This window comes from Aspergillus caelatus (genome assembly GCF_009193585.1).
Source record: "Aspergillus caelatus strain CBS 763.97 unplaced genomic scaffold BDV27scaffold_63, whole genome shotgun sequence".
NCBI classification, from domain to species: Eukaryota; Fungi; Ascomycota; class Eurotiomycetes; order Eurotiales; family Aspergillaceae; genus Aspergillus; species Aspergillus caelatus.
This window is the reverse complement of record NW_022475326.1, coordinates 96,550-108,242: the sequence shown is the minus strand read 5'-3', so window position 1 is coordinate 108,242 and position 11,693 is coordinate 96,550. Positions and strand designations below refer to the sequence as shown.

At 47.7% G+C, this 11,693-nt stretch overlaps 4 protein-coding genes across 4 annotated transcripts; 3 read left to right on the top strand and 1 right to left on the bottom strand.

Annotated features, from left to right (window-relative positions):
• The first annotated feature begins 1,035 nt into the window (after positions 1 to 1,035).
• Positions 1,036 to 2,528, top strand: BDV27DRAFT_100686 (uncharacterized protein). Its single transcript, XM_032064271.1, has 2 exons — positions 1,036 to 1,403; positions 1,467 to 2,528. Exons 1-2 carry the CDS (start codon positions 1,225 to 1,227, stop codon positions 2,290 to 2,292), a joined length of 1,005 nt encoding a protein of 334 aa, XP_031928829.1. The 5' UTR covers positions 1,036 to 1,224; the 3' UTR covers positions 2,293 to 2,528.
• Positions 2,529 to 2,802: 274 nt separating this feature from the next.
• BDV27DRAFT_126364 (uncharacterized protein) lies at positions 2,803 to 3,863 on the top strand. Its single transcript, XM_032066526.1, has one exon. The coding sequence runs from the start codon at positions 2,908 to 2,910 to the stop codon at positions 3,562 to 3,564; it is 657 nt and encodes a 218-aa protein (XP_031928828.1). The 5' UTR covers positions 2,803 to 2,907; the 3' UTR covers positions 3,565 to 3,863.
• Positions 3,864 to 6,160: 2,297 nt separating this feature from the next.
• Positions 6,161 to 8,581, top strand: BDV27DRAFT_126363 (major facilitator superfamily domain-containing protein). Its single transcript, XM_032066525.1, has 10 exons — positions 6,161 to 6,616; positions 6,675 to 6,752; positions 6,817 to 6,941; positions 7,043 to 7,206; positions 7,281 to 7,364; positions 7,428 to 7,604; positions 7,669 to 7,752; positions 7,814 to 8,097; positions 8,165 to 8,267; positions 8,327 to 8,581. Exons 1-10 carry the CDS (start codon positions 6,415 to 6,417, stop codon positions 8,460 to 8,462), a joined length of 1,437 nt encoding a protein of 478 aa, XP_031928827.1. The 5' UTR covers positions 6,161 to 6,414; the 3' UTR covers positions 8,463 to 8,581.
• Positions 8,582 to 9,098: 517 nt separating this feature from the next.
• On the bottom strand, positions 9,099 to 11,275 carry BDV27DRAFT_126362 (general substrate transporter). The gene is made up of 4 exons (XM_032066524.1): positions 10,766 to 11,275; positions 10,535 to 10,706; positions 9,991 to 10,469; positions 9,099 to 9,936 (listed from the first exon to the last, which is right to left on the bottom strand). The coding sequence occupies exons 1-4, from the start codon at positions 10,974 to 10,976 to the stop codon at positions 9,278 to 9,280; spliced, it is 1,521 nt and encodes a 506-aa protein (XP_031928826.1). The 5' UTR covers positions 10,977 to 11,275; the 3' UTR covers positions 9,099 to 9,277.
• Between the last annotated feature and the right edge of the window lie 418 nt (positions 11,276 to 11,693).

Here is an 11,693-nt window from a genome sequence, read left to right as displayed (position 1 = left end):
CAAGTCCACAGTTCCCTGACTAGGCCACAAAAGCAACGGCCAAAAGAGGAAATCTACGATGTCTTCCTCCGGTAGTAGGCAGACATCTCAACGTCGTACGACTTGAAGAGGCCGAGGCCTACCTGAAGGGGATAGATAATTACTTGTTCGAGGCTCCTCACGGTATTCCTAGGGTCGTCTCGACTCACCAAAGAAAATATGACATACGTGCATAGGGTAATATTTTGGCAGTTGTTGCTTCCAATTCAGGGTGGACTCTATCATCTTACCACCCTTACAAAGGTAGCCGCAGTAAGTGCTTGGGGATGTCGCTCTATGTAACCCCTGACTTTAATTCGGTTATGTTCTTTTGTTCTATATTTCGATCTTCTTTTCTGCTTTTTCTACTTTGCGGTTGTGTTTTTTTTTTTTTTCTCCGGAGCAGTACTACTTTACTAAGCCCGCAGTCCAGATGGACTTGGCGGCTACAGAACAAGAACCAAAGATGAATGAAATAAAAACATAAAATGCCTACAAGGCAGCGCTGTACGTTCGCCCCATATAGTATAACAGTAGAAATCATATATGTAAAATGGTTAACGAGTTGATTCGTGCACCTCGCCTAAGGTGTCTTATTCCTAGACAACTAAGACAAGGTAATTACATTATATATGTTTGGCCTAGAACCACTAAACTTCCAAAAACGCTTCTGATAGACCAGCTGGTGTAGAAGCTGTATAAAGATAGCTACTCATGTTTCTATTTTCCATTTATCTTAGTTCTTGACAATAATTCTGCATGGAACAATAGCTTTCTTTCTCTCTCAGTTCTGTTATGATTTTATTAAGACCCGAGCAGTACGCTAGTCTGCAAGCGGAAAGACCAAGAGAAGCCTTTCTTTTCCGTGCACCAAAATCTGGGCATGTTTATTTGGTTTCCCCACGACTCTTAACATCCGCCTCGCTTACTTGGTGAAAATCAACTGGTTTTACTATTTTCTCTACTAACACCCACATTTTTGAATTCATTCTTTTGTCAAACGATGTTGAGAAAACGATTTGAATTAGGCAGGTCCTCGCGTTGTTATTATCAGATCCCCCCACACACGGTTATGTTATAAACCCAGATCTTCGGAACGTCGGAAACTCGGAAACCCCCAAACTTTTACTTTTATGGCTCTGTTATTCCCTCGCGGCTGCCCGAGGCTGGCTCGCCATCATAACATTTGACATCATATTCCATAGCATGTCGGAACCCGATCGCCAGCAAGATGGATGCCTTGACGCCCCCGCGGGCACGGAACGCGGCGCTGGAACAACACATTCCACCAATCCCGATCCACGTCGTGTGGGGAATTGTCGGCCTTGGTCAATAGTATCTGCCGGGTTGAGGGCAACAGATATCACGATCCACAAAATAAACACGTATGTGTTGCTTAGTATCACTTCTTACAGAACTCGTAGCTAATGATCGATTGGCAACGGCAGGCTCATCTCTAGCTCCATAGGCCAGGACACCGCTCTCGGCTCCATTGAATATCTCTCACACGCCTTACATTACTTTCTCCTCTCGAGAATCTGGCAAAAGGTAAAGGCTCGCATATATGCTCTTCTGCGAGTAATCCAGAGACGTCAAACGACTCCATGTCACGGTCTATCCACCCCGACGCAAATCAAAACCACGGCATGGTCACCGCTACTGTCACTCTCATCGTTGATGTTCGACACTCGTTGCACTCTACGTCTTTTGGGATTATTCTCGATATGGGCCTGGGGCTCTGAGACCACAAAGGCTCCAACGGCGGATCGAATTGTCCGCGAACTAACACGACTTCAGCTGGTGGCGACCACATCGTACCAACTGTTAGAAAATGTCGCCTTTCTCATGTCCAAAAATGTTTTGCCGGAGAAATTATGGCGGAGGTTCGACAGTGAAAAACTTTATTCTTGGAGTCTCCTTTCCCTCTGTGTGCATATGATGCTCCAGTTGGGCAAGCTTTGGCGGGAGAGTGTACTTAGAAAGAGGGCAGACCAGAAGGCAGTGTCATCCACTAATGGTCAGATCAACATGATTGACAAGGAGGCGGAAAGTACGATTGAAGCCGACGACAATGATACGGACATATTAACGCGGCGAGAGGAAATCCATGCCGCCAGAAAGAGCTTGGTATCAAGCCTGACTTGGGGAGCATTATGTGCGCACTGGGGCATGCCTGCTGGGATTGGGATTCCGGAGTCCTTCATAGGGGCCTTGAGCTTTGTTGCTGACGCTTGGGAACTGAGGGATACGTGGATTTCAATTGAAGTTTCCTAAGGTAGATGTCTCAGTGGCTCAAGTGTTGGCAATACAAGGTAGCACATTATCTACGTCGTCCGGAAGAACAATGCATCATGGTCGATATAGATCTTCCAAATGAAGATCGTGACCCGCAGAAATTGGTTCATTTATAATATGGATGTGAGTTTACCTTGTATCATTGTGACTATAGACGAAAGTCCTATTGCTCGGGATCTGTCATCCGGCTGATAGTACATGCCCTCATCTGCTACCCGATGGTCTCTCACACGGTGCTTCTCATCTTCCCACCATTCTTCTTCCTTCTTCATATCGCAAAGCAAGTCCGTGTCTATGCCATTATATCAGGCCGCTAGGGTGGAGTGGAGTATCTAATGCGAAATTAGTTTACGAAGTATGTACTGACTTAAGTGAGGTGTTATTACCACTAGTCTACATCCAGCCTAGTCCATTCTTATGTGAATGTTTTGTGATTCGCCAGAGATTGTTGGATCGGGAAATTCCCCACAAAATTCCTTCCCCATTAGAGGAACTTGCACGATCCCCCTCCATTTAACAAACTTACGGGCAATTTCAATCATATCATTTTTGCATAGTAAACTTCTGTAAAACCACACCTGTGGCATCACGATCATGGCATCCAACAATACTCGGGTTCTTGCCATTTCTCTGCACCTCCAACCATGGTTTGACGAGATGTATGCTCCGCTTCTCACGGCCCTGCGGTCAAAAGCGGAATTTCAGCGTGCTGAAACCACAACGTCAGCCATTCAGTTCTTAGCACAACATCCAGAACTTTCAGTCATACTCATCACGGATGAAGCCCTGACCCTCCCCAAGAACAAGGCTGTCTGGGAAGCAGTTCTAGAGTATGTCCGTCGCGGGGGCACGGCCGTTATCATGGGCCACTTTCCCTCATTTGTTCGACCGAACAGTCTGAAACCATTTTTCTCCCAAGCAGGTCTGAACTGGGAAACTGGATCCTACCACAGGACAACCCTGGCAATAAACCAAACCGCGGTTGGCGTCGCTAATGCCCAGAAGCTGCCACAGAGATACAGTCAGAAGGCTGTGTTCGTGAAGAACGTCGTACCAGGCGATATGTGGTACAAAACGGACGATGACTCGGTGGTTGAGTCTCTGGTCTTCTCGCCAACGAGTGTGAATACGGCTGGAGAGACTGCCGTGGCGTTGGCTAACGTTGGTAGGGGAAAGCTAGGGTATGTCGGTGACGTGAATGCGGAGGAAGGTTCTAATGCTGTTATTCTTGCGATGTGTGGATTGTTGTAGCAAGGCGGGCGGTATAAGTCCGACGGATAGGTCAAGCCACGATTCAGGAACCACTGTGAAAGGATGGATGAACTTCTGAGCGATCATGTTGAGCTACTCCTGCATGCTGTCTTACGCTGCTTTAACCTTTGGCGTACTAGATATTACAGTATGGGATATAGCTTTCTCTTATTTGTTTCACTGACTCTGTACCCACAACAAAGATACGACCGCACGGGCTTTATGAAAGGTTGAAGCCTCGTCCCTCAATAGTCCTATACCGAATAGAACTAGATACTTGTTTGATGTCACCTCTATCGAAATGCCTTGCTGGTCGCTAACTGAGGGAAATCGGTCTATCTAATCGAACACAATACTTATTAAAGGTTCGCTTTGAGCATGTCAAACTGGGAGACTAAAGATTACTTATGTTAGTAGTTAAGAGAAGCAAATTTTGTCTCCCTTGAGCCTGCTGCCGTGCCTGGACTCTTCGAATTCAGGTTATAGAGTCCACGAGTGACAAGGGTAGTCGTGACATTAAATCCCAAAAGCTGAACCCCTTGGCGACAAGCGGAGTCTAAAGAACCTATTCCATGTCCACATTATTGATAGTACTCTATTGGCGAAACGGCTGGAAGAGCGCTTCGAGCGCAGCAAACTTGATATACACATCGTACTAGCGTTGGTAAGTCACGCTAAACCTAAGCTCTCTTAAATGCCGACAACATTATCAATGCCATGGATTGAGATCGAGCCGCAAGGACGACGGAGGATGAAAGACGTCGGCGATGATCATTGTCTACCGTCATGGAGGCACCATGAACCCCAGACTGCCACGGTCCCTGATACCTGTCATGCGAAGATGCAGCCCAGTTTGGGTAAACCCCAGTTCCCAGAACTGGTTAGGTCCAACCATGCGGAATACGTTAAGTGCGCCTATTTGGCAGTTTGTCCTTGACAGATACCCATGGGATAGAGGCCCCATTATCATTGGACGAACATTGTCAAAGCTGACGTGGGTAGGACTGTGATGTATTCGTAGAAATTGTTGTATTGCAGTACTTCATACAGACTAGTGTTTCCATTGACTACGAAAGCTCAAATGTGCAGCTATCTATGTAGTATATGAGGGAGTTAATCAATAAAAATTTGGTCGACTGCTTATTAGTGGATACCTGTTGAGCAAAAGGGGGTCAGCATAGAGCGGAGAGGGTGAGTATTTAATAGCTTGCTTAGTATTGCTCTTAACTTATTCAACCTTCGACCCTGTTGGCCCACGTACCAATCTATACCGCTTACATTGTCTGAACCGTCACGAGGTGGCTGCGATCGTGATATATTCTCGTTATGGCCAACACCATTGCCTTGAGGAGCGGGGCAAACTCTAGGGCGCAACACAACGAAATGCCGGGCCACTGGCGGTTATCCACCTCCTCTCCTTGTGCACCGGACCCATTCTTGGCCTCCCTACACCCTAGTACCCGGGATCCCTAGGATACAATTGCTTCGTAGTCGCTCTACCACTCCTGCGGAATCTTAGTGAGATTAACTATCCTTGAAGGTTGGAATAGTCTCTGTCATTTCACGTGTATTTCTTTTTGACCGTGTTGCTCATCGACTGGGGGACATTTATGATCCTAATTATAATCATATTAACCAGAAGTGAGCGGATGGTCGGGCACTGTGCTACCGGTAAGACTGAGCATAGAGTTTGATGCCCAGGTATCTTCATTCTGGTACCACCAACAATTATAGTAACATACGTACAAAGACGATCAGGCTTCTCTTGTGTGCTCACGTCACACTTCGGGCCGCTCAGTGAGCAAAGACCGGCATCGACTTGGACCGAAAGTGGCGAATGAATCACCATCGATAGCTGCCACCTCTGCAGGGCTTGAAGCACCTTCATGTCTACTCAATGACACGCTCTCTGTTCATACACATTTCCCCTTTATTTCCGTGTACCCGCTTCCACCAAGTTGTTCACGAGGTAAACTTAAGCCAAACCTAGAAGGAATGGCAAATTCAATTGCTGCGAATCATCCAGGGTGATAGATCCTATCAGGGGCAGGTGGCAAATGGTGGCCATAGTATTCTACCAATTACAAATACAAGCCAAACTAGGAATACACGATCTTAGGGCCTACAAGCCGATTTCTATTACCATTCCCAAGATATCGTGCCGTATCTATCAAGCTGTCAGATAGTGGTGAGTCAGTAACTCGAAGCCCTAGTATTAGTAGTTGCGCCACCCAAGATAGCACTGGAGATGGCGGGAGTGGGGAAAAGTTCACTGGTGTATTTTTCTTTCGCGTGGACCTTCCGTTCCCTTAGACTGAAGCTTTGGACTCTTTGGTCCATGGGGAAGAGACCCACTCTTTTTGCTATCTGGCTCCGGAGATAAGAGATAGGGTACAAAATACTAGTAACTGCAGCCTTCTGATAACCGTTATTTAACCCCGCCTTTCATTATCAAATCCTAGATACTGAACTCTTAGTGGTTGCAGGTATTAGATACTAAAAGGGGGCAAAAGACGAAGCATTGCTATCAGCGCAATGGGACTTTTATATATCTCAATACCCACCGTGCGATTATCGGAAAGAATAAGTACAGAGCATTTCTTCCCGCGTGGACCTTCCATCGACTTCAGAGGAACCCCATGGGGAACAGACCCACCCTTCACCTGGCCGCGAGACGCTCCGGACACGAGCTTAGCGTTCAGATATGAGGGGATATACTCAGAAGCCCGATGCCTATGTATATAAATACTCACGCCGTTCAAGAAAAAAAAAAAATTTTTTTGGCATCTTTCTCCTCTTCCCCAATCACTCAACGCGTCGTACGTGCGGTGATCGTACAACGCTTTCATAATGACCGACACAAAGACGGCGGTTCCAAATTCAGACGATGGCCCTCCTCCCACCACTCCAACAAATACAATCGATCAGGGTCACGGAGTCAGCATTGAGGCTATCCCGCTATGGAAGCGGGTATGGCGGCACAGTTTGACGCAGATGATGCTTTTGAGCGTCCAGGCCTTTTGTGGGCCAGCCATGTCGGACGCGATTACAGGTGAGAGTTCTATACCATCATCATATGTAGTCAGAATGTGCCGCTGATTGTTTCCCAGGCCTCGGTGGTGGTGGCCTTGCAACTCCTCAGGTGTCAAATATTTCGACTGCGATCAGATACGCCACGCTGGCTGTCGGTATGTGTTTCGGCTGCCTCAAACCAGGACGTTAAACGCGCTAATCTGTGGATACCCTTTCAAGTTTGCTTCCTGGGCGGTCCCATAGTCAACAAAATCGGTGTCAAGTGGGCCCTGGTCATCGGCTCAATGTCCTTCCCTATCCAAGGGTCTGCCTACTACTGCAACAGCAAGTTTGGAAACCAGTGGGTGAGTGATAGGACTTTTTGAACATGGCCACTGGCTGCTTTTGGCAACTTGGCCTGTCTTTCTAAAATATGCAATATCTGACAAAATGCCACTTTCTGCAGTATCTTATTCTCAGCGGCGCTATCGGCGGTATTGGGACTGCTTGCTGGTATGTCGCTGAGGCTGGAGCCATCATGACGCTTGCGCCGTCCGGTGCTCGTGGAAAATATCTAGCTTTGTGGATTGTCTCGCGAAATCTTGGACAGTTAGTCGGAGGTGCAATTAAGTAAGTCTCTCGGAAGTTTACACGAAAGGCGTGCGTGACGGGTAGATTCTAACCGAAGCCACTCCTGTTTGAAGTCTAGCAAAGAACCATGAGAAAGGGGCCGATGGCGGAGTCACCCCCGATACTTTCATTGCCTTCGTGATCATTGAGTGCATCGCGTAAGTGTACTTTTCCTCCCATGAACAATCCCGAGGGCAGAAACTAAATTATGCTGATTGCAGTCTTCCATTCGCACTTTTAATCACTCCCTTCGAGCGCGTTATCCGATCTGATGGCACCCATATCGTGACTTCCGAGACCCTTTCTACCAAACAGGAGCTTAGGCGCATTGCAAAGACCATCACCTCCAGGCTCATTGTTCTTTCATCCCTTTGGGCATTGTGGTCATTTTTCTACACGTGGGTTACATCATACACTCATCTCCACGAAAAGACAATGAAATGCTAATACTGCAATTTGCAGTGGTACTTGGACTACCTACCTAGGAACCTATTTCTCTGTCCGGGCCCGCGCCCTCTCGTCTCTGATCTCGCCTTTCTTCTGCATGTAAGTGCAAGATATAATCTTTTTCTTAGTATCGGCAATAACCAGTGTCTTTCGTCACCAGTATCGGCTGCTTTGGTCTTGGCTATATCCTTGACATGAAGGGTCTCAGCCAACGCCGCCGTGCGCAAATTGGTCTCTACACCGTCGTCATCCTCAACGTTGGTGTATATATCTGGTCTATCGTCATGCAGACCAAGTTCAACCGCCACGATCCTGGCCACATTGACTGGGACGACGGACTGTATGCTTCGTCATTCCTGCCGTATTTCTTCGTCCAGACCACCGGTCCGTTGTCACAGTCGTACATGTATTGGCTACTGTCATCTTTTGCGACAGATGCGCAGGGTGAGTATTGAAATAAATCGGGATTGGAGATCAGCAGGGACTTGTTCATGTGCTAACGGCCAAGTAGAAAACGTCCGTAATGGTGCGGCATTCAGATGCATTGAAGCTATTGGTCAAGCTATTGCCTACGGCATGAACACTCAAACCACGAGTGACCCTCTTATTGGATTGTACGTTTTCCTATTCCACTTATATTTCGTCATGTCAAGGCGGCAACTGACTAATTTAGCTGCGTGACATTCGCCCTCCTCGGAGCTTCTCTGCTCCCCATGATTATGCTTGTGAACACGACGCCGGACCGCATCCCCGCTGATGTGATTGCTGAGCAGCAGGATGTCGCCCGTGACAAGCTTGAGAGTGCTTAAATAAGCCAGGACTGGACAATCCCGCTTAGTACGATAAGGCAGATGTTGTAGACAATGGCCTATTATGAATATTCTATATATACAGTTCCTAATCATAAAAAAGTATTAGGAGGCTCTAGACCTCACTTCCACCGTGATTATTTGCCGTTGTTGCGCGATCCATGTTCGCATATGTCGATGTCAACATCTCCCATAACCAAAATAATCCCACTTCCAAATCTCTAGCAATGGACTTTTAGTGCCTGGTGCCTGAGTCATTGGCTTGCGGAGAGCATGGAGACAAGGTGCTGATAATTAGATATGTCATAGGCTGATCGGTATTGCTCACGTTGATAACTCGAGGGACCAGTGATAATCCGTTCGTGGAGGAGCTAAAGAAGCGGCCCCTTGGGGAGTTCCTTGTGCGGTTATGAATTTACAAAACCACTTACTTATTCCTTGCGACTTTCCTTGATTGGAGAGAGGGCTTGGCCAGAAATGATGCCGATGAAGTGGTGCAAGGGAGCAAAATTCTGGAAGCTTTTATGAAATTACTCCTTGATATGGGGGAGACGATATCACCGTCATGGGTCTGTTTCAATGGGATGCGGAGCTACTAACTAGAAAAAGGAGTTCCACTTAGAGTAGGTGAGACGTGTTATCGTAATGATTATGTATACAGAGTAGTCTATAGAATATTGGCATCTCTGGTAAGCGGTACAAGAAAAACACCAGAAAGTCCCATGGTGGGATGTAGCCACCGGCCGCGAAATTGTGAATACAAATATTTCAGCAGCCAGTTCTTCAGGTTCGGCCTTCGGGTGTTCACCTCAAGTTCAAACACGCTCCACTTCGACACCACTTATCTCCTTTTCATCGGAACGCTGTTCCGATTGAATATACCCATATGCCTTGATCTCTGCTGCCATCTTTCTGGCCTGCTTCACCGGGTCTCCGCCTCGGGAGAAGATGAGATCAATATCCTCAAGACGCAAGTTGCTAGTCTCCGGATAGAAGAAGTAAATGATTGGGATAAAGACGAGATTGGTGATCATGAAGATCAGGTACGCCTTCCACTGGATGCGGTTGATGATCACTGGTGTGATCATGACCACGGTAAAGTTCCACAACCAGTTAGAGCTGACTCCAATAGCTGTGCCTTTAGTCCGGGCTTCTAGCGGTAGAATCTCTGGAACGTACACCCATGGGACCGAGTTGATGGACATGCCATGGATCAGCATATAAAGGAAGAAGAAGCTAACAGAAGCGGAGGCATAAGACTTTCCATTCGGCTTGTCGACCTGGGATAGCAGGGCTGCGACCATAAGCATGCATACGCCTAGGCCAAAAGAACCAATCATCATTGTCTTGCGTCGGCCCATGCGATCTAGCATAAATGCAGGAAGAAGCGATCCGAGCATGAACATGATCTGAATGCACCCGCCGAGAATCTGAGAAAGTTGGGCACTCATACCCACGTTTTGTCTCAGGACAGCTGTTAAATAAATCATCAGCAGTCGTCGTCCGGTTCAAAAAGCACAGCACTTACTCGGAACAAAATAAACGACCAGGTTAATCCCTCCAACCTGGTTCATGAGCTGGATACCCCAGGCAAGAAGCACTCGCTGACCCGTCTTCACCTCATCGTTACGGAAGATCTTCCAAAAAGACTGTTTGCTAACTGCATCTTCCAGCTCAATGGCCGATAAGATCGCTCTGTGCTCGTTGACGATGTATTCGTCGTGCTCCTCCCGATTATAGACGGCACAGAGAACCTCCATGGCTTCTCGCTCTTGGCCGTGGTTCATAAGCCATCGCGGAGATTCTGGGAGACCAAAAACAAGCACAATAACGAAGATGGCGAACACGATTTGCATTGCAATAGGAAGTCGCCAGGCGATGGGGCCGCCGACAAATGACATGCCAAAGTCAAACCAGTACGCCACAACAATACCGACCGCGGTGAAGAGCACTTCGGATGAAATCAGCCGTCCTCGAGTTTTGCCCTCGCACATCTCCGCTTGATACCTTAAGTCTCAGTCAGTATCGTGGTCATCATGATTCTTTCTATCGTTGCGAACATCAAGGCTTACATTGGCACCGTGGATGTCTTCAAACCTGTACCTGCGCCCGTCACCAGTCGTCCAATGATCAGATGAGGCACAGTAAACGCGGTAGTCTGCAATACTGCGCCCACAATCACCACGCCCATCGCCAGCCAGATGGTCTTCCGACGGCCGAGCGTCTCTCCGATGAAGAAGTTGACTAACATCCGTCCGAGTCAGTTCGATGCTCCGTCCAATGATATTTGGCAGGTCACTTACCCAAGCACCCCAAAAGACAGCCCAGGTTATAGCAGCTTACTATAATCCCTTCTTCCGAATCATCCGGATAGTTGAACTGCTTCCTCCAGTCATCATTCCCAACAATCCCGCTGAAGACGCCCTGGTCGTATCCGAACAGGATAAATGCCACAAGACAGCATGCTGTAATGGCTGCTTGAAGGGGTTTGCCCCTTCCATACCAGGTACGCATAGTGAACGGGGGATAGTATCGTTAAGGGAAGTGGTTAACGATCGAATACCACATGCCTATGCCCATGGATTGCGTCCATCCGGGTGCGTCCTTTTATATCCTCCGTGAATCATGTACATGACGAACCGCGGGTTGCCAATGTTGGGAAGACCCCCATCATTGTGGATGCCATCTTGTCCACTTGACGGATGGCAACTAGGTCGCGCAGTGGATCCGACGCGGGGATTTCAGGAAGCTGGAGAAAACCATGTATCTTTATGCGGAGGTTGACTGACGGTTCTGGGTTCTGGGGAATAAACTCGGCTTCCGTCCGAAGCCTGTCGCGGTTTAACTTGCCTTGTTGGGCCCGCCTTAGGATAAGTATTGCTCCGGACGCACGTGATGTTTTCCACTTTGGGAAAGGCGTGCTCATTTGGGAAACCGCAAGCACTCCGTTTCTCCACCGCTTTTGGGCCCTCGTCTGCCTCACCCTGACTGAGTACTTGGTTAGTATTCCAGGGCCCTGGACTAAAAGGACCCACTACCTCAGGGATTGGGAATGACCAAACTGAGTTTGCGATGATCGCATCTTGTGAGGGTACATTGACTTACAGGTCCTCATGATCGGCTGAGAAATGGTCTGGCAATGTTGCGCATTGTACATGGGGAACATACAATATATCGAATCGTGGAGAGTAAGTACATGTAGGGTAGTATTATATTTGACTGTGTATCCAG